Below are 22,779 nucleotides of genomic sequence, written 5' to 3' on the forward strand. Positions count from 1 at the left end.
AAAATATTTTAAAAATACCTAGGAATAAATTTAACCAAGGATGTAAAAGACCTGTAGTTGAAAAATTAGAAGACTATAAAGAAAGAAATTGAAGATACAAATAAATGGAAGCAAACACTGTGCTCATAGATAGGAAGAATTAACATCATTAAAATGTCTACACTACCCAAAGCAATCTATAGATTGACTGCAATCCTTATCAAAATACCAATGGCATTTTTCACAGAACTAGACCAAATGATCCAAAAATTTATATGGAACCACAAAAGACCCCAAATAGCCATATCAATCCTGAGAAAGAAGAACAGAGTTGGAGGTATCACATTACCTGATATCAAACTATACCACAAGGTCATTGTAATCAAAACAGCACAGTACTGGCATAAAAACAGACATACTGATCAATGGAATAGAATAGAGAGTCCTGAAATAAACCCACGCCTATATGGTCAGTTAATATATGACAAAGGAGGCAAGAATATATAGTGGGGTAAAATAAATCTAGTCAATAAATGATGTTGGGAAAATTGGACAGATACATGCAAAAAATGGAACTAGACTATCTTCATTTTTAGAAATATTGTTGAAAGTATTACATACATCCTCTTTTTTTCCCCATTGACCCCTTCTAGCCAGCCCCAGCTCCCTGCCCTAGGCTTTTACCATCCTATTGTCTGTGTCCATGGGTTATGTATATATGCATACAAATTCTTTGGCTGATCTCCTGCCACCCACCCACCCACCCACCCCTGCCTTCTCTCCTTCTTACACCATATACAAGAATAAACTAAAAATGCATTAAAGACTTGAATGCAAGACTCAAAACCATAAAACTCCTATAAGGAAGCATAGGCAGTAAAATCTCAGACCTTTCTCATAGCAATATTTTTCTGATACATCTCCTTGGGCCAGGGAAACAAAAGAAAAAATAAACAAATGGGACTATATCAAACTAAAAAGCTTTTGCACAGTGAAGGAAACCATCAACAAAACAAAAAGACAACCCACTGAATGGAAAAACATATTTGCCAATGATACATCCAAAAACAGGTTAATATCCAAAATTTATGAAGAACTCATACAACTCAACAATCAAAAATCTAAACAATCCAATCGAAAAAGTGGACAAAGGAGCTGAACAGACACTTCTCCAAAGAGGATATAATGATGGCCACAGGCCTTTGAAAAAATGCTCAATGTCACTAATCATCAGAGAAATGCTAATTTAAAACACAATGAGATATCACCTCACACCCATAAGAATGGCTATCATCAATAAATCAACAAACAACAAGTGTTGCTGAGGACGTGAAGAAAAGTGAAACCTTGTGCACTGTTGGGAACGCAGACTGGGGCAGCCCCTACAGAAAACAGTATGGACGGTCCCCAAACAATTAAAAATGGAACTGCCTCATCACTCAGTGGTTCCACTTTTGGGTATATCCAGGGTGTGGCAAAAGTAGGTTTACAGTTGTTCATATGGAAAATAATGAAATAATTAATAGATAATACAGGAATAAACTGTTTGCATACTCACAACTGTAAACCTACTTTTGCCACACCTGGTATATCCAGAGAAACCCCCAACAGTCATTCGAACGAATATACTATGTGTTCACTGCAGCATTATTTACAATAGCCAAGCTATGAAAGCAACCCAGGTGCCCATCAACAGACACATGCATCAGGAAGAGGTGGTACGTACATATACACAATGGAATAGTATTCAGCCATAGAAAAGAATAAAACCTTCTCATTTGTGACAGCATGGATGGACCTAGAGGGTATTATGCTAAGTGAAGTCAGTCAGTCAGAGGAAGACAAATATCATACAATTTCACATATACGTGGAATCTAAAGAACAAAATGAGCAAATAAACAAAATAGAAAGAAACTCATAGACACAGAGAACAGACTGATGGTTGCTGGAGGGGAGGGAGGTTGGGGGATGGGTGAAGAAGATGAAGGGATTAAGAAGTACAGATTGGTAGTTGCAAAATAGTCACGGGATGTAAAGTACAGCATAGGGAATATAATCAATAACATTGTAATAACTCTGTACCGTGCCAGGTGGGTACTGAAAATATTGAGGGGGGAACACTTTGTAAAGTAGGTGATTGTCGAACGACTAGGCTGTACACGGGAAGCACTGAGTGTAAACAATAATTAAAAAATAAAATTGAAACATGGAGTTACTTAACTCTCTTTGCCGGCTTCCTCATTTTGAAATAAACATAATTACAGTGCGTGCCTCAAAGGGTTGTTTGTGGGAAGGATTAAATGAATGAATGAAACTAAAATACTAAGCATGGAACCTATTTCATGATGGCACTGAATAATTTTTAGCTATTGTGTATATCATTAGGTAGGCCTCATAATTATTTATTCATTTTTCAATAGCTGTAAGATTTATTGAAAACAGGACCAAATTAGAAGTCTTGGGACGGACTCCTTTTCCTGTTTCTGCAGGTTGCTTTAACCACGCTGTTCGTCTTGGTTCATTCCACAAATACTTGTTGAGTACTTTTATGATAAGCTGTCGACAAAATGATGGACTCTCTATAAAACTGGAATAACTCTGTGAGTACCAGAGAGTTAACAAATATAAAGGCTTTACATTTCTCATCATTCAATAGCTAGTGGGGAACATTATCAATGAAGAAGAGCCCGTTTGAGCTCTAAAAGTGGAGTTTAGTTATTACACACGAGAATCTGGTTACAAGACACCTTACCTAAGGCATTCCAAGAGCTTGAACCTAAGTCCATCGTGATTCTGAGGAATGAGTATCAAGGATATACTAGAACGTATAACTAGAGAATTTTATTTTCATATGAATTATACTATTTTATTATGTATTTGATAACAGGTGGTTTAATGAAAATATATTGAGGAATTGGAACTGTTTTATCTCCTGTAATTTTATTTTAAAATAACTATATATATTAAAAAACAAACAAATTAGTTAATATGAAGCAATTAGGATGAACAAGCCAGTAAAAAGCATGTAAAGGGACAGATAAGGCTATGGCAGTGCTTTCTAAACAGGAATGAAAAATGTCAAGGCAAGGACAAAAAACCTCGAAGTACCAATTTCCAGAAAAGAATACCATAAAAACTAGTGGTTTCCCACATTTTGGTAATCATTGTTTAGAAGACTTAAAAAAAAAAAAAACCCACCCACAACAGAAAGAAAAACATAAATGCTTTGGAAAACCGAGACAAGAAATGCTGAGTTCTTAAATAAACAAGAAAATTTTATTGTAAGAAATGAAAGGGTTCAACACACGAAAAAATGTTATGGCTGTAGAAGAGAAAATAGAAAAGTATATTTTAATTGTATCCAAAGTAAATATAAAAAACAATCCCTGTGAAAATCCCAATGTATTATTTTAAATATGTTTTCATTGCTTTTTAGAGAGAGAGGAAGGAGAGGGAGAGAAACATCGACTAGTTGCCTCTCGCATGCACCCCTACCAGGGATCAAGCCTGCAACCTGAGTATGTGCCCTGATGGGTAATCGAATCTACGACCTTTCGGTCCACAGGACAATGCTCAACCAACTGAGCCACACTGGCCAGGGCTAACTCTCTATGTATTTTAAAAGTTGAGAACATTATTCAAAAGTTCATCTCAATATGCAAAATAATGCTGTCCAGTCAAGACGGCAGCACAGGCAGGTGCATGCTCACATCCTCCCACCACCACCTCAAAGGTACAGCTAGACTACAGAACAACCATGCTCCAGAATCGCCTGAGGCCCAGCGAGCAGAAGTCCTATAGCTGAGGATGTGGATGGAGAGGCAGCCACTTCGAGGCTGAGGCAAGCAGGCTGGTCCCACACCCACGTGTGGGGGATAAAAATCGGGAGGGATGTCTCAGCCGAGGAGGTCCCCCCTGGAGAGCAAAGGGCCCTGGCTCCACACCAGGCCCCCCAGCCCAGGGTTCAAGTGCTGGGAAGAGAAGGTCCTATAACTTCTGGCTGTGGAAATCAGCAGGGATTGTGACTGAGTGAGATGCGGGAGTGGGGGTGTGGGGGAGGTCTTCTGGAGTCTCAGGCAGTTCCTCTTAAAGGGCCTGCTCAGGGACTTACTCGGACCTGCTCCCTCTGAGTCCTATGAGGATTAAAAAGATGAGTAAGACGTTGACCTTGATTTCATGTAGCTTGCACTTGATTTGGAATGTAAATACGTAAGAATCAATATGTTAGGGCCGTGGTCGGCAAACTGCAGCTCGCAAGCCACATGTGGCTCTTTGGCACCTTGAGTGTGGCTCTTCCTAAGCCTTAGGAGTGCCCTAATTAAGTTAATCACAATGTACCTACCTATATAGTTTAAGTTTAAAAAATTTGTCTCTCAAAAGAAATTTCAATCGTTGTACTGTTGATATTTGGCTCTGTTGACTAATGAGTTTGCCGACCACTGTGTTAGGGGGAAAAACAAGATATTTTAAAACACTTTAAGCACAGATGGTATACTATTAAGCCATTTCTATGATAAATAACCAAAGTCAGACACATAAGGCACCTGATTTTTAATATAATGACACGCTTATGAGCCTGCGAGAATGTTTTCAGTAAAATGTGTCCCAAGGAACTGATAGTAATAACTAATTAACTAATCCAATGGGGCACATTCATAGTATCCATCTGTATGTGGGACGATGTGTATGAACAAGGAGGTTTTAATTTTAGGTTAATTTTTCTGTAGACAGTTTCCGTGACTATTTAAATCCACCGAGAGAGACAAAAAATACATTATTACATAGAGGGGATGCATACTTTGTTTGCTTTGTAAGAAATGCCTCTGATTCACTAATAAGTTCTCACTTTATCTAAACATACATGTAAACAGCAGATTCCATTAGAAAGTATTTTGTGCTATCATAGTGACCGTGCATTCTGGGACGGCTTTTTACTCTTTCGCGTTTGGGGGGAAACATTGAGGCTCTGGTATTTTCCTTTGGCCCACACAGAGCTACTGAAGAAAGACGGCGCTTTGCAGAACTGTTTCCGTCATAAGAGCAACAATCAGCAAAAATCAATAGTGGAACAGAGATGCCTAACACATGGCTACTCTTCATGCTGGAAAATGGTGTGCAGATCCCGACTGAACTATGTTAGCAAGAAAATACAGAGCTCTGTGGCCCAGAATCTGCAGTATCTCTCATTGGACAACTGAGGAGCTCATTTCTCAGTCTTATTAACTAGGCCTTCTTACGCAAGACTCTCTGGTGCACCATGAATTACTGCGTGGGTGCCACGGTAAACAAATGTACAGAATGTTCACGTGCATGGTTTGGTGATTTTGGTGGGATTTAGAGCAGCATGTGTGTCAGGCTGGGGAAAGTACTCAGACTTGATTAGAGGTCAACTAATGGGAAACTGGGATTTCTGTGTAAGCAACCGCTGCAGTGTCAGACTTGACCTTTAGAAGGTACAAGCTTAGAGACGTGACAGACAGGCGGGGTGGGTGGGGAGGGTGAAATGGGTGGAGTCTAAAGGTACAAACTCCAGATAAAGGAAACAGGTGCTGGGACGTGACAGATAGCATGGTGACCTTCGTTCCGTGATTTTCAACCTTTCCCAGCCAGCTCATGGCACATGAGCTTAGTACTGTAAGTCTGTGGCACACCAAGAAATCTGTTTCTTGCCGATCGGACAAAATAAATCGGAATAATTGTAATGTATTCACAATGGACAGATATTGTTGTGCTGGCTGTTGTCACTTTTTTAAAAAAAGAGAGATCCTCTATCTATCTATCTATCTATCTATCTATCTATCTATGTATCTTGGTCAATCCTCACCCGAGGATATTTTTCCATTGATTTTTAGAGAGAGTGGAAGGGAGAGGAAGAGACAGAAAGAAACATCGATGTGGGAGACACATCGATTGGTTGACTCCTGCACACACCCTGACCAGGGCCGGGGAACCTGCAACCGAGGTACATACCCTTGATCAGAATCGAACCCGGGACCCTTTAGCTCATGGGCCAATGCTCTATCCACTGAGCCAAACCGACCAGGGCTGTTGTCACTTTTTATTTGACAATCTAAGGAAAAAGAGGACAGTGCCCCTGGCTAATAGTATTGCATGTTCTAAAAATTCTTGTGGCACACCGTTTGAAAATCGCTACTGCAGTTAATAATACTGTGTTGCATATTTGAAAGTTGCTAAGAGAGATCTTAACACTCTCATTGCAAGAAAAAATTTTATTACTATGTTTGGTGACAGATGTTAACTAGACTTATTGCGGTGATCATTTTACAGTACATGCAAATATCAAATCATTATGTTGGACACCTGAAACTAATATAATGTTGCAGGTCAAAAATACCTCAGGAAAAAATAGACAGACTGAGAACATCATAAGAAGGATATTTGGTAATTTATTTTCAAATAAACAAATATATATATGCGTATATATATATATATATATATATACACACACACACACACACACACACACATATATATATTCACTATATGCAAAATGCTACTCTAGATATTTGAGCATAAGGAAGAGAAAGAATGATTTGAATAACATCCCTATTTGTAAGGAGCTTAAAATGGAATTAAAAATAAAGCATAAAGGCTCAAAAGTCTAGTTAAAGCACAAAAGTCATAGAACCAAAATAGTATGAAGGATAAGTTGATATATTACATGATTAAGTAGGCAATTAAGTGTCTAGACCACAGCTTATTAAACCTGGCAGTGCCAATGAAATTATAGAGAGAGGTTTTAAAAAGTAAATATTTGAGCTCTACCCCAGACCTCCTGAATGAAACTTCTCGGCAGGGTGTGGAAGACTAGGGGGTACAACTTCAGAGAAGGGAGGGGAGTTGGGGGCGATGAGACCTGGCACCTTGTACTTCATAAAGCTCCCAAATGATCCTGATGAACACAGGCTGGCACCCCAAGTAGAGAAGGACTTGAGGGTCCCTGCTGTGGGTCAGGATGGCACCCCAGGGCAGACCTATTTCTACCAGTGAATGTGGCGTGTAAACCCAAAGGGCTTGGAGTTCGAGACTCCACCTCAACTCCCACTTTTTCCATCTCGCCATGGACACTGAGAAAATCTAGTCTCGCTACTGAGAGGGAGTGTACACAGGGAGGGAGCACCGCTCATGGAGGGGCGGATGGCATTGAGTTCCGAAGGCAAGGTCTTTCCTGACCAACACAGAAGAAGAGAAAAGTCCTGCCAGGGAAAAGGAGCAGCATGTTTTCAGGAAAGTACAACCACGCTTGAAGCCGGAGGCGTGGAAGGCCTATTGAGAAGAAAGGGTTCGTGCAGGGGAATGCGGGGCTGTAGACCGTTTTGGGTTCCCTCCTCGGGTTCCCTCCTCGGTTCGGCTGTGTTTTTATTATGGAAAAATTCGAATACCAAGTCTAGGGTTTTATGAATCTCAATTCAACAAGCTCTATGTTGTTTTTGTTTTCTCAAGCTACTCAAAAAGGTTCATGTCTTATTTTCATTATAATCTGCACACCTAGGGGGCATTCTTGGCTGTGAATTTTTGTGGGTGTGTTTTTTTTTTCATATCCTTTAAAGAAGGTTCTGGGTTCTTTAGTCAATTTTATTCCATCCTTGTACTTAACAGAGAAAAGCCAGGACTACAGTGACCTGGCTTTGACGACATAAAGTGTTCGTGACCAGATGCCTCTGGACAGCATGCCAGAGAGAAAGAGTAACTTTCTAAGACGATGACCATTGTTCCTGAAGATTTAAAGCTGGGGCAGATGCACTCGGCACCAAACGCCAATACTATGGTTACCTGAGTGAGTGGTTCCTGGTGAGATCAGGCTGACGTTCCTGCAGAATTTCAAAGATATTGGGTTGGCGCAGAAATGCAACGATCTTGTCATTATAAGCTGAAAATCAGAAAACAGGACAACATTTACAAACAACCTGCTATTCGTTTTGTGCATACGAATCCAAACTTTTTAAAAATCTGTTTTCTGGGTTAATATTCCTGGCACTCAAGCCACTACCAACACTTAAATTCCACGCTGTGTTTACGCTGTTATGAACATTGGACTTAGATCTATCCGGTGTGACTTTCTTTACCATTCATTACTCATTTGATGAGTCATATTTGTCATCAACTAGCAAGGTGAGATCACCGGGATTCTATCTATTGATCATTTCAAGCCACTGCTTATCAAAATCACTTCATAAGTAACTTCTAGAAATAGATATCTTCTGATTACATATCAGCCATGCAGTGAGGTGAAGAGGCACAACAAGTCCCCAAAATGCAACAGTCGCCAGCAACCGCTACTACCAAAATGCAGAGAACAAGCCATTCCCAAATTCTATGTGGGAATAGATGCCATCAAGCCACACATAGCTCTTTACCAAACCAACTATATCAACACCTACAACACAATCAGCAACATCAACTATCCGTTAAAAGAAAAATTTATCTTAGCCAAGGTTGCCTAATGCCCATAGAAATTTAAAAATAGTTACTTAAAATTTATTAAGGGCTTTTGTCATACCTTTTTTTATCTAGTTTTTTTACTTAAGATGATTCATCTTGATTATATTTATTTATAATCAGAAATATAGGTATATTTAAATCACATAACTGAGTGAATTCTCAAATATTAGAAACCCTTAACAACTTATTTTTCTTTAACTTCAACAACTTAATGCAATAGCTCTACTCAGAAAAGGCAGAGCGTGGCATTAAAAAATCTCCTCTTAGAGCCGTGGTTGGCAAACCGTGGCTCGCGAGCCACATGTGGCTCTTTGGTCCCTTGAGTGTGGCTCTTCCACAAAATACCACGTGCGGGCACGCATGTACAGTGCGACTGAAACTTCGTGGTCCATGTGCAGAAGTCGGTATTTTGTGGATGAGCCACACTGTAGGGGCCAAAGAGCCGCATGTGGCTCGTGAGCCGCAGTTTGCCGAGCCACAGTTTGCTGTCCACTGTCCTAGAGGATTGTACAAGACCTAAGTGCTTTGGAATTCAGATAAATTTCTTGGGGATGACACAGAGTTTCTGAGTCCAGGGCAAGAGCAGCGGGCGGACAAGGGGGCAGTGCTAGCACAGCATGCATGGGACAGGCTGGCGCAAGAAGCAGGGGTGGAGGTTTCTGGGAGGGGGTGCCATACCCACTGGAACCATGTCCTGGTACTGCGGCCTGCTGACGGTGTTGAACGTGCTGGACGGCCTGGGAAGGACGGGCGGCCCCGCGTGTCGCGAATCCTCTCCTACCTGCAGACACAAGCATCCCTTAGGCTCTGCACCGAGACCTCACGTGCTTGCTATCGGCACCTGAGCCACATTTTTCTTTTTGTTCTTTTTCTGGTTAATCCTCACCCGAGGGTATTTTTCCATTATTTTTAGGGAGAGTAGAAGAGAGAGGGAAAGACAGAAAGAAATATTAATGTGAGAGAACATACTGATGGGTTGACTCCTGTATACGCCCCGACCAGGGCCCGGGCTAGGGGAGGAGCCTGCAACCAAGGTACGTGCCCTTTACCGGAATCGAACCCAGGACCCTTTGGTCCGCAGGCCAATGCTCTATCTACTGAGCCAAACCGGCTAGGGCGATGAGCATTGGTAGATACCAACTGATCAGAAGAGATGCCAGCGGGGGAGCTGGCTCGAGATTCCCAAAAGCTCTGCTTTAGTTGCTGAACTGAGTGGAGGGGCAGGACATCCGGGTCCTTGAGAGGGGCAGGGGCAGTGACTGCTCACTGTATGGCACAGGGGTAGCTCCACATGCTCACGATGGTGGGGCTGCAGGAGCTAAACAGCACACCTGCTCAGCAGGGGTGACTTTCGCCCGACAGAACCCAAACCTGCCACAGGACACGTGGAGAAAGGCCCGTGCAGGACAAACACATCACACCTCGGCAGAGCCAGGGGGCACCCGCCTTCCCCCGTGGGTCAGGGGATCCTGCCTCCCAGAGGAGGGGCCTGGGGCAGCCGCCTCCATGTGGGCTTCTGAGCCGGTGCATTATCTGCTCAGGAGCAATTCTGCTTGCCTATTAGAGCGCCTGGCCCAGCAGCTCTTTCTGGTTTGAACCTGCCACCCAGGGAGCTAATCATAGCAGGTGTGGAGGAGCCAAATGGGGCTGCCCTGACCTGAATTGGTTATGGGGCCTATTATAGATTCACACACTCATTCATACCAGCAGACAAACAAAAAATATTCTGAAGAGGAAACGCCAACACTGCTTTCGCTCCGTGTTAGCGTCCCCCACCCCGATATCACAGGAGCCTTTTAAGACGACAGTGGAACAGTAGCGTTAAGATAATGAAAGGCAAAATAACATGCTGGATTTATACATAAGCACTTTTCAAACAGAGCTTCTCCTCTCACCCATTCAAATCTGCACAAGCCTTTTACCATCGGGCATCAGCGTGGGGTTTGGTGAGGGTTTTTCTCAAGGCCCTGAAACTGGCAATGTCTCCCCACCCTGCACGGCTTGCTCATCCCCCGGGGATATTCCCATGGTCAGTGTGGAGCAGATGGCCCTCCTGAAAGCATTTCTCACTCGTGCTTGTTCATCTGTATTAGGCTTAGTTTCATCTGCTCTCTCCTTGATGAGAACACAGGACGGGAACATATGTTATGGACGCGTATCACTGAAACAAGCACCATGCAGCCACTGCAGGTGTGGGTCAGTATCACCCAGTGGATGGAAGAGATGCCGCCATCCCCCGACCTGTGTGTTTGCTAATGGAGCAGAGGAGCAGGGCTGGGAAGCCCGTCCGTCCGTGTGACTGAACGGTTCTCACTCTGCCTCTCGGGAGCTGCTGGCCCACGCACGGCATGAATCCCCGTGACTCTGTGGTCTGGGGGGATTCCAGGGTGAACTGCGTCTCGTGTGTCAGTCACAGAGTTAGTGCTGACGTCGCCCACAGACACGTTCTCTCCTGTCCAGATGCTGCTGCTGCCACTTCCCAGGACAGTGGAGGTCCCCTCCACACTCCACCCCTCCTTCCTGCCTGGTGGCCAGCCCGTGGGCGGCCCTGAGAGCTGAGCCTGTCGCTGCCTCAAGTGCACCTTCGGTCGCGGTGCCAGGACATGTGTCCCCTCAAAAAGGCTGAACAAGGCGGGCCCCAACGCTCCGTCTTTATGGGGGTACCTCTCCCCATGGCTCAGTGTCCATCAAGGCAAAGAGCAATGGTCACTCAAATGTTAACGGGCACCTTAGGGCCCCTTTCCCACAACAGGCTACTTCTAGATCATGGAACTAGTCTAGATCCGTGGTCGGCAAACCACGGCTTGCGAGCCACATGCGTCTCTTTGGCCGTTTGAGTGTGGCCACGAAGTTTCAATTGCACTGTATGTGCGTGCCACACGTGGTATTTTGTAGAAGAGCCACACTCAAGGGGCAGCAGTTTGCCAACCACTGATCTAGATCATGGAACGAAAATGTGAGTCCAGCTATTCATCTCACGCGCGCAGCCCTGAGCAGCGAGCAGTCAGCTCCGTGCGGTGAAGTCGAGATAAGACAGTGGCTCGAGTGCACTGGCCACGGGAGCGAGGCAGGCAGCGCCCTAACTGTTCCACGCCGTGCACGGGTCCAAAGGTGAGTGTTCTGCCTGTCAGACAAATGCTGTGTGCATCGCCCACTGCACCACAAAGGCTTATGGGAGAGCAAGGTAAAGATTTATTAGCTGCTCGTAAAGCATACATACTTCTGTGGCTGCCTCATCGTGCAGTAGATCATGTTTATATGAGCGTCTCCCGTACACTCCTCTGTGTCTGCACTTACAGCCAGCACACACGCCGGACACATGAGAGCCAGTGTGAGAGGATGAGGGGGAATTCCAGAGTGGAATTTTGATGTCTCAAGTCCAGTCACTCACAGCACTCATACTTGTTTCTTATAATAGAAGCTACGGAGGTACATGGCTCGCAGTCCAGTACTGAAAATAGGGCATGCACATCGGTGTGGAAGAGGCGTGCAGGAAAACAACCTCAATTAAATCTGTCGAAGGGAATTACTAGAAACAATGCATATGAAGTGAGGATATGTATCCAGAGCAGACGTCCATCCGTAGAAGGAGAAGAAATGTGACCTCCAGCATTCCTTTTCTTTACTTAAGCCTCTACAGAAAAGGAGAAGCAGGAAGGGGTGACTTCTGGTTCTGTTAGGCTATTAGAGAGCCCTCGTGTGGTTGCCAACGGTCCCTGCAAACTAGCCAAGCAGAGCCCAATAGAAATTTCAGGAATTCTTATTCCACCCATTTTCTCTGGGCACTTACAGTTCATAAATCAACTCTCGGATACACTCAATCTTAAAGAATATTAGTGAGTGAGAATGCCACAACCCCACCGTCTTGGCCAGAGATCTCCACGGAATCCACCAAGCCTCACTTAAGAAACCCCCTTACATTTTACCCAAATTTAGCCCACTAAAAGTCACATTCCTTCCTTCCTGTGAAGCTGCCCTTAGGTGGGCAAAAGGGCTCATCATCCCCACTTTTTAATAAATATATATTTTATTGATTTCAGAGAGGAAGGGAGAGGGAGATGGAAATATCCATGATGAGAGAGAATCATGGATTGGCTGCCTCCTACACACCCAACATTGGAGACTGAGCCTGCAACCAGGGCATGTGCCCTGCCTAGGAATCAAACCGTGACCTCCTGATTCACAGGTCAATGTTCAACCACTGAGCCACACCAGTCAGGCTCATCATCCCCTCTTACGTATTTTATCACATTATGAATTCTCTCTCTCACCATCCTCTGAATGTAAGAAAACCTCTCGTTTCTTTCCTCTCCCCTCCTATAGGCTGCTTCTTATATTGGGCACGTGGGCTCCATGCGTCTCCAAAGAAGCCCTGTCAACATCCCAGCACTCCCCAGCCTACACATGAGCATCTCTAAGTCAAACCAGGAAAGCGAGACAGGGAGGGGGAGCCACACATCACCCCCCTGGAGCACCCAGCAGCCCCAGTCAGGGGTCCCAGGGTCAGCAATCCTGGTTGGGGGGTCCCAGGGTCAGCAATCCTGGTTGGGGGTCCCGGAGTCAGCAGCCTGGTCAGTGGTCCCAGGGTCAGCAGCCCTGTCGGGGGTCCCGGGGTCAGCAGTCCCGTTTGGTCGGGGGGTCCCCGGGCGTGACTCACCTCGCCCGCGCTGTGGCTGCGCTGCCGGGTCAGGTGCTGCCGGTGCACCAGCGCGCTCGTGGGCCGGCTGCTCTGCAGGGGGAGCCGGGGGTCGATGAACGTGGTGGTCCGGGAGTTGTGGTCGACAAAGAACGCCTAGGAGACAAGCCACGCAGTGGTCAGTGCACGCCACACACTTCTCAGCTGAGCTGCCACTTCTCACTTGTGAGTAATGGTCTTAGCTCCATTTTCTCCTAATTTGGGGAGGATTTCTCCTTAACCCCCCACCCCCCGAGCCCCTGAAAAGACCAAAACAGAGAAAGACATGTTTCCATTGGATCTGGAATGAGGAGAGCAGGAAGGCACTTTATTCCTGGTTTTAGGAAATACTCCAGGCGATAGTCATCAAAGATAGGATCTTAGAAAGAAGTCACATGAGAGCACATTCGGGCTTCTCTTAACTGATGCTCTTTAAGCGCTTACTGCATCCAGAATTACTCCCAAAGTCTGCTCGCCTGAAACTCCTAACGCCATCCGCTGCCCCTCCTATGCAGTCAGCTGCCAGCCCCCCATTTCCCACGGCAGTGTCTCCTCTCTGTCCCGGCCCAGCCTGGCCACATACCGTCACTTCAGGGCTTTCTCTTAGGCATGCAAGCATCGCCAGCTCCTCAGGGGACCCCCATCGCTGCCCTTCCTCATGGGACGGCACCTCAGGATCAGAACTATGCTTTCTGAGTGTCTAGATTATATCCCCGCTCCAATCCTGAGCCCCGCTGGCTACCCATTACCTATAGAGAAACATCCTACCCTCTGACCGGGTTTCCAAGACTTTAAAATCTTCCTCCTGGCCCTAACCGGTTTGGCTCAGTGGATAGAGCATTGGCCTGTGGACTGAAGGGCCCAGGTTTGATTCCGGTCAAGGGCATGTACCTTGGTTGTAGGCACATCCCCAGTAGGGAGTGCGCAAGAGGCAGCTGGTCGATGTTTCTCTCTCATCGATGTTTCTAACTCTCTATCCCTCTCCCTTCCTCTCTGTAAAAATTCAATAAAATATATTTTTAAAAAATCTTCCTCCTCGTCTTCTGGTTTTGCCATAAATCCTGCATTCATACGAATGTTATCAGATACAGTGACTCTGGGCCAGCCGCTGAAGTTCTCTCTGTAGATTCTTCATATAAACACGTCCCCTTATTCATAATAAACATTTCTCCCCCATAATAAGTGGGAGGAAACCATGCCTACTGTGTTCACGGCAGAATCCCTGGTGACATGACGTCATGAATGAGCATAAGCCACTTCCCTCAGTGATGAGGTAAGGGCTGCATACAGTGTAGGGAAGCCTTCTTTTTAACCTTTTTGTTTGTTTGTTTAATTCTAAAGATCAACACCAAGTGCTACTTATCATTGTCTTTAGGAGCCAAGTGGTAGAAGTTTTCCAAGTGAAATTCACTCCAGGTAATAACGAAGCCCATGATCTCAAGGACAATTAGGAAACATAAGTTTCCCACGATCAGATAAAGCTAATCAGGTCATCCAAGATGAAAGGGACTGTGAGGAGAGCCCTGAGACTCTTTACTCGTTAAACGAGGGTCAGGGCACCTGAGACAGGCCAACAGCTTCAGCAGAAAACGGACGAGGGGGCTCAGTTACCGAAGCAGCTTCCACACTCAGAGTGAAAACGCCCAGGCAGACCCTGGTGCCGACTGCGTTTATTCCTTTCCAGAAAAAGCCCTTCCCACAATGGAGCACAGTGCTTCTGTACACACATGTGCTTCTGTACACACGTGACCAGGAACGGGGGGCAAACACGGGCAGGGAGCTCCCAGATAGGAAAAAAGGACTTCTTTGTAAAGAAATAACTTCAAGGAATAGACGCACTAGAGAACAAAGCTGAGAAATGGACAAGATGAGAATCCTTGCCCGTCCCTCCGCTCGATAGCCGATGTCCAGGTGGCAAAGACTGGAATAAAGCAACGGAAGTCTTATAGGAGACGGTGTCGCCAGCCTCGCAGTCCTGGGCAAGGCTCTCTTCCTCCTCACCTGTCAGGGGAACGTCTTTCTTCCCTGGTCCTTGTGGAAAACACACACCGAGGGAAACCCTTAAACAGGCTTGTATCGGCAGGCTCGGTCAAAAGTCACCACCGGCCCCATCTGACTCGGATTTCTAATACAATACTCTATTATTTCTGCCACTATTCAAAATTTCATAAGATAGGAACTGAATTGTTTTTACAAGTGGACATTCAAAATAATCTATAATAATAAAAGCATAATATGCTAATTAGACCGGACGTCCTTCCGGACAACCATCTGGACGAAGCCAGGGCTGCGAGGGAAGCCCGGGTCCCAGGTGCCAGAGGGAAGCCGGTGCCGGCAGCCAGGGGAAGGAAGGCCTACTCTTGCACAAATTTCATGCATCGGGCCTCTAGTAGGTATTATAATTAACCCCATATCTACTTTATGTAAATTAAGATTCAGCTTCTATTACCAAAATCATTATATAAGTAGTGTTGCTTAAGGGGAAACTATAAGGAGTACTAAAATAGAATTGCCTGTTTACTCTACCTAATTTCTTGGGAATGTTTTGAAGGGGTGGGTGGCCGTTTGGAGGTAACCACGATACACCTGTAATTACCAGGACACCTGGGTGTGCACACCTAGGGCAGCTCTGATTCACATGCCGAGTCACAGTATAATTGGATGTTCCGAGGCTCGTCTAAAACCCATCCTCTACAGAATCACACTGTCAATGCCGGGGGGGGAGGGCTCTTCCTTACTCACTCTGTGATCACCACTAGCTCTGAGGGTTCCTCTAAACTGCCCAAAACGCTAACATGCAGGCTCATGACCCAAATACAGAAAGACAACTTACAATGAACTAATCAAGTATAGAAAGTCACGTTCTCTTACATAAGCATAGACATACTTAAGGATTTGGAAAAATAAGTGTGTGTGTGTGTGTGTGTGTGTGTGTTGGGGGGAAAGGGTAAAGAGCTAAAGACTATAAAACCACAAACAGGATAGCAGGTATCCCAGGGCCGACATGAATGAATGACCAAGCTAACACTTGAGAGGCAGAAGGCAGCGCAGTGATTCGATGCCTGGGATCTGGAAAAAGACAAGTCTGGCTCTGAGCCCCGGCTCACTCCTTACCAGAGACATAACCTTGGGCAAAACGTAACTTTTTTTAAACCACAGTTTCTTTTCTGTGAAATGGGGATAATAACACCCACATCTAAGGAAGGTGAAGTAAGAGGGTTCATATAAATTGCGGAAGACAGCGCCTGTGATCCCTTACATATGAGTTACTGTTACCATGACTAACAGTAACAGTTTTCACTTCTGAGACATCTTTCCGAGGATGGCAGCGTGTCTGCCTATCGTCCACAGACAAGGCTCAAAAGGATGGAGAAGCCGTGAAGCTCCCCGTCCTGGGATCCCTGTAGGCAGGCGTGGCCCACACTAAGGTTGGACGATGAGACACAAAGAGAGCATCACATGGTTATTCTGGGGACCCCGCCCCTTATTCAAGGCGATTTTACAAGGTCAGGCCCTGGTTCTGCCCTTCATCCATCTGCTCCCCGAAACAAGGACGCCATTGCCAGAGCCCCAGCAGCCGTGTGGAGCCATGAAGATGAAGAATGGCTCTCCCAACTCAAGGAACCACCTTGAAAGCCCTCGGTTTCCTCTCTCTGATCTTCTTTATGTGAGAGAATGAAATCTTGTGCATTAAACCTTGTATGGGTCTCGGCTACAAACCAAATCCTCTCTGTCCACGGAGGTCTCGGCGTTGCGGAGGACACGTGGTCTACCTAAAACTAGAAGCACAGCCCGGCCGGCGTGGCTCCGTGGCTGAATGTCAACCTGTGAACCAGGAGGTCACGGTTCCATCACATGCCCAGGTTGCGGGCTCGATCTCCAGTGGGGGGCGTGCAGGAGGCAGCTGATCCGTGATTCTCTCTCATCATTGATGTTTCTATCTCTCTCTCTCTCTTCCTCCCTCCCTCTGAAAACAATTAAAAAATATTTTTTTTAGAAAAGAAGCAATTCCTGGGCAAGCATTCCAGCTGTGCTCTGCCCACAGTGCGCCCTTCGACAGGTGTCCGTGGTCTCTGCTTTATCCACATAAGGGGACCACGCAGGTCACCGGGGAGCTGTAGGACACGCATTCCACTTCACACGCGAGAGGAAAGCATAGAGAAATCACTGTGCCACGTGCAGGCTTGCCATTTCTATTTCTGACACACAACTCAATTATGCCAGGAAAGTGGGTCCCTTCCCCACTGAATACCCGAACTGGTTCAAGCCAGTAATGACACTGACCTCGTCCTTTTTTAAAATAAAATTGGGGTGACATTTGATGACACCATTCTGGAGTAGCCTGTGTTTATGAAAGTATCTAACATGTATTGACAAGTTCTGTCTTGGTAAGCAGCATGTTGAGAATGCAGACTCCAGGAAAAAAAGCAACGGTCTCAAAAAAATGCATCTTTTTCAGATTAGCCACGAGCAAAGCAAATTTGAAGGACATAGACCTCCTACTGCTGAGTTTCATTAAGGAAATTCCCTCAAGCCGCCCGGTGCTGGGCCAACTACGACCCACAACACGGACACAAGGAAAGGAATGCACGGACCTCAACTGAAATCTCACTTTGCAACCGTCTCCCCACTCCCTGCTCCCAGCCTGGTCTCAGTCAGGAGCTCTGGGCTGCCCGGAGCCAAGGGGCACTTTGGTGAAGCCAAACAAAATATGCTTCTCTCTTTACACAATTCTTTTTTTTAAGCTTCTATTATTTTAAGAAAAGAAAAGGCCATCCGTATTTGTGAAGAAATACCGACCTCAAGCACAACAAATCTTACTGACAGAAGTTTGAAATGGTTTCCAGTTAACAAACATTCTGCCAAACCAGAAATCCATATTAAAGGACTGTGTCAACAAACAGAAAAGAAAAACAAACAAAACAAAAAAACACCCCAAAGCACTTGTAACTACGCTACAGAAAGGGCAGAAACCTTCTATCCCCCTTTCTCACAGGAGCCATGGAAACAATGAGAGAACAACAACTTACAAGCCAGAAGTCCTGCGAAATGAGTCTGTCCTAACTTCTGGCTTCTCAACTCTATAAAGTCTTAGAAATGTTAAAAAAAATCAACTTTAATTTTTATAAAGATCATATTTATGCACACATCCTCTCCTCCCTTCCAAAATATAAATTTCTTCTCAGCTCCTGGGTTCCCTAGTATCTCCCTAAGTATAAGGAATTATGTGATTCTTTTCTCCGTATTATATCCCATTACCCACAGTAGAGATGAAAAAGGCTTAAAGATACAGTTGACTATAAGTAAAAAATAGTCATGCTAACGTTTTCAACCACTTGGTTCACTTGAAGGAGGGAGTGGTCCCAAATATTTCCTGATACGTGTATCAGTCACAAAAAAAGTTAAAGAAGAAGGTTGAACTGCTGTGATCAGAGATCTAAAGTTTCTAGGAGACGGCTGGTGTGGCTCAGTTGGCTAGGCACTGCCCCATGCACCGAAGGCTGCTGGTCTGATTCCCAATCGGGGCACATGCCTGGGTTTTGGGCTTGATCCCCAGTGGGGTGGCGGGGGGGGGGGGGGGGGCGGGCATGCAGGAGGCAGCCAATTGATGTTTCACTCTCCTATCAATGTTTCTCTCTTTCTCTCCTTCTCTCTTCCTCTCTCTCTACAAATCAACATAAATATTTTAAAAGTAAATAAATAAAGTTGCTAAGAGGGAAAACAGAAATCATGGTGCTTAAGTTCCAGAAACAGCTGGTTGGTTAGTAGGTGTGGGTACGTTCACTGTCCCCCAACATTTTAGATGTGAAATGTTAGCTAAAGGAGAGAGAGTTTACTGGTGTATGCTGGGAGGGGGAGGTGTTTAGGTGTTGGAAATAGTATAGGAGAGCTAGAATATTCTGGGGAGGGCTTGCCTGGCTCATAAGAGCTAACGAGAAGTTGTAAGGTATCCTGTGGGCTGGCTGACAACGCTGCTGGCAGCATGAAACTGGCTGTGACAGGAGAATTTACACCAGGGGCAAGGGCAAGTGCCACACTCCAGCCCTCCTCCACCCACCCGGGAGAGCTGGCTGTTAGCTACCAGCACATTCCTATGGAAGCTGAGAATGGAGTCCTCCAAATCCGCCCATTTGGGGTAGCGCAGAAGAAGGTCATTGCCATGAAATTTTAAAATAGCAAATTACTTTTTTTTTCAAAAAAGAAAAAGATCCACTGCAGGTCATGAAGATAACTGTTTAAAAATAAAAGGCAAAGGCCATCTCCATATTTGGGCAATTCCTTCAAGATTCCATGAGTCTAGCATTTTACTCAGAAGTAAATTCACAAACTCAATCTCTGCTCTCTTCTCTCATTCGAAAGGCACACTCCCCCAGGAAGATTCTTTACCGTCGCTCCCTACGTGTATTTATTTGGGTTATTTTTTTTATTTTTGACCTAACATCTTTTTACCTCTTTAAAATGAGCAAGAGATTGTCTAAAAACCATGTGTTTTATAGACATTTAGAGTTTAATTCCATCTCCATGTGATTACTGTGTAACTTGTGACTGAGCCAGGTAACCACCACAGAGAGATATTAGTGGTTTCAAAGCATTTGAAGAATGTGCCAGAAAGCTAACAAATGCAGCCCTAGCCGGTTTGGCTCAGTGGATAGAGTGTCGGCCTTCGGTCCAAAGGGTCCCGAGTTCGATTCCAGTCAAGGGCACGTACCTTGGTTGTAGGCTCCTCCTCGGGGGGCGAGCAGGAGGCAACCAATCAATGTGCTCTCTCATATCTGTCTTCCCCTCTCTCTTCCACTCTCTCTAAAAATCAGTGGGAAGATATCCTCAGGTGAGGATTTAAAAAATAATAATAATAACAAAGGTAGTGGTGGAGTTGACCAAAAAATCCCCCCAAAACCTATTTTTCAAGGTACAGAACTTACCCTGCTAAGAGGCTCTGGTATTCACTGGAGACTTCACAATATTAAGTTGCATTTTATTCACTGAGCTGAACCTGACCCAATAAATTGTGGCCATTCGCTTCAAGGGGGATGGGAACCGGAGTCTGTGTCACCACGGGGGCCACTTCCGCAAGCACACAGGCCGCTAGGGTCGGGGGAAATGAGAACCCTCACGTAGGCTCAGACTGTGGTCCTTCTCACTGTTCAAATATTTGTTCTCTTCCAAAAACATCTACCCTCATAACCATAACTGCCGTGTGTCATGTTTATCGAAGTTGGGTATTTGGACCATCCTGATACTCAAAACACCAATCTGACATCCAAACTCACAAACCCCTAGAGTTACAAAGCTTGGATATAGAAATAGATGTCAATGTAGCTGGAAGATATTATAGTACGTGTTTTTGTTTGTTTTGTTTTGTAGGAAAAAAAAACAAACGATTGGAAAGGATATTTCATTTTAAAATAAAATGGTTGCCGTCTTACATTTTTATTTAAAAAAGAAAACATGGAAGTATGATATGTTTTTTTTAAACCTCACTGTTTCTTGGTATTTCAATTTAGGCACAAGTAGAATGATTTGGGGGGAAAAACCCTCCGTTAATACTGTTTGAGAGTACAAAACAAAGAGGCAAGGAGAGAAATGGGGACTCCGTATTTAACACCTGACAGGGAAATCCAATATAACACTTTCTCTAAAAAATTAAACCAAGTGATAAACCCATCCTGTGAACATAAGGAACAAACGTCAGAGCGCTTTCTAGTGATCCGTGCCTTTGTGCCTCGCTCTCTCCGTCACCCTTAGCTCTCTGCCATGGAGCTGCCCCTGCGTTCATTTCATTGCTGGGGGTCGGTGACGGTTCACTTTATGTGTCCAGGTTACTGGGCCACGGGGTGCCTAGACACTTGGCCAAACATTATTCTGGGTGTGCCTGCCATGTGTGGGTGAGATTGACATCTGAATCAGGAGGCTGGTTCAGCAGACTGCCCTCACGAACGTGGGTGGCCTCATCACTCAACTGAAGACCTGGATAAAACAGAAAGGCTGAGAAGAGGGAACCCTCCCGCCCAGATATTGGAATTGGGACACTGGTGTTTGCTTACCTAACATCGCCTCTCCTTGGGCCTGGTGCCTGGGATGGAAACATATCATCAGCTGCCGTGTGTGTGTGTGCACATGTGTGTGCGTGTGCATGTGCACGTGTGTGTGTAGCTGATACAGTATGTGTGTGTGTGTGTGTGTGTAGCTGATACAGAGTCCCTTGAAATGTGCCCATACTTCTTCAGAGGAACCAAACATACCCACCTGATGTGTTCCTGCCTCTACACCTTGACTCTGGGTGTTCTTCCATACTCTCTTGTTCTCAACATCCCACTCATCATTCAAAGTGCAGTTCGAATCCTACCTTTGCTATGACAGCTCGCCAGGCAGCCCATGCCAGAACCTAGCCAGTGGGCCCCGGACCCTGCAGGCCCTGGGCCAGTGCCTGGAGCACACTGTCCACAGTCCGGGTGAGGGGCACTCAGGGGGGAACAGTCTGGGGAGGGGTGCGTAGTGGCTTTCTACAGGAAGTGCACGATTCTGTGCAAATGTGCGCATTTGATGTCAGATCCAGTTCCCAGGAGAAAGCTACTTATCTTGCTAAGGATGTTTTTTAAAAAAAAACCTACTTTTTGCCCCAGCCAATTTTGCTCAGTGGGTAGAGCATCGGCCTGTGGACTGAAGGGTCCCCGGTTCCATTCCAGTCAAGGGCACATGCCCGGGTTGTGGGTTCCATCCCCAGGGCAGGGTATGCAGGAAGCAGCCGATCAATGACTCTCTCTCATTAGTTTCTATCTCTCTCTCCCTTCCTCTCTGAAATCAATAAAAATATACATATATATAATTTTAAATCCCACTTTCATGACCGTGGCTGATGGAGACGGCAACCACCAGAGCAGAGGGGAGGAGAGCAAATCCACGGAATGAGCACAGGAACAGAGCACTCGTGCAGAAAAGCAGGAGCCACTCCAGGAGGAGCAGCATCCGAGGGCAGACTGTCCTGGTCATGAACAGTATGGACAACAAAGTCCAAGAGCGACAAAAGGGGCCCCAGGTGCAGAAAGCCGTGCTGTGGGACCACCGCGGTCAGGGCGGCCGCAGGTCATCGAGAGGCGGAAGGGGACCCTGTCAGTCACAGCCTCTGTCAGGCCAGGCGCGCTTCCCATCAGAGTGCGGGTTCAGCCATTAACAACAAATCTTCATCATTTCAGACAATTCTAAACGGATGAAAGTCTCCAGCTATCGTTCTCTATAAATCCCTTTCTCCTACCCAGCCATTCAAATCAAGATTTTGGGGAGCTGGGTAACCAGGTTAGCAGCACTCCTGGCTACAAATAAATACAATAATAAAATACAACAGTCCCTTTTACTTTGCAGGTAGTTTGTATATTCTATATCCTTGCTTTCCCCAAACTAAGTCATAAACGGGGAGAGGTTTTGATTGTACAGTTTTGATCTTTGGCACCGTACTGTCAAGTAATATCATGTAAATGGCTGAACCCATTGTGATCACTATAATCACCATTGTTTTTTCTTCCATTTGTAATCCCTCTATTACCTGAGCTGATGCTCACCACAGCCCCAGGGCTGGACAGAAGGCTACTCAGCCTCCCTTTAGAGCAGTGGTTCTCAACCTTCCTAATGCCTCGACCTTTAATACAGTTCCTCATGTTGTGCT

The 22,779-nt window shown here is 45.4% G+C and overlaps 1 protein-coding gene across 7 annotated transcripts in view; it reads right to left on the reverse strand.

Moving 5' to 3' along the window:
- HECW2 (HECT, C2 and WW domain containing E3 ubiquitin protein ligase 2) overlaps positions 1-22,779 on the reverse strand; it is a 257,430-nt gene that overhangs the window by 63,551 nt on the left and 171,100 nt on the right. For all 7 annotated transcript variants that reach the window (XR_011472368.1, XR_011472369.1, XM_070421739.1 and 4 more), the window contains 3 exons: positions 13,101-13,235; positions 9,122-9,224; positions 7,775-7,871 (listed from right to left, as the gene is read on the reverse strand). Coding sequence is in view for 5 of the 7 variants with exons in the window: in XM_070421739.1 (XP_070277840.1) it covers positions 7,775-7,871; positions 9,122-9,224; positions 13,101-13,235 (335 nt within the window). In the remaining 2 variants the exon portion in view is untranslated. The remainder of the gene's footprint in view (positions 1-7,774; positions 7,872-9,121; positions 9,225-13,100; positions 13,236-22,779) is intronic.

The sequence above is a fragment of the Myotis yumanensis genome, unplaced genomic scaffold (genome assembly GCF_028538775.1).
Source record: "Myotis yumanensis isolate MYYU_CA2020_CCGP unplaced genomic scaffold, mMyoYum1.0.hap1 SCAF_8, whole genome shotgun sequence".
In the NCBI taxonomy this organism is placed as follows: domain Eukaryota; kingdom Metazoa; phylum Chordata; class Mammalia; order Chiroptera; family Vespertilionidae; genus Myotis; species Myotis yumanensis.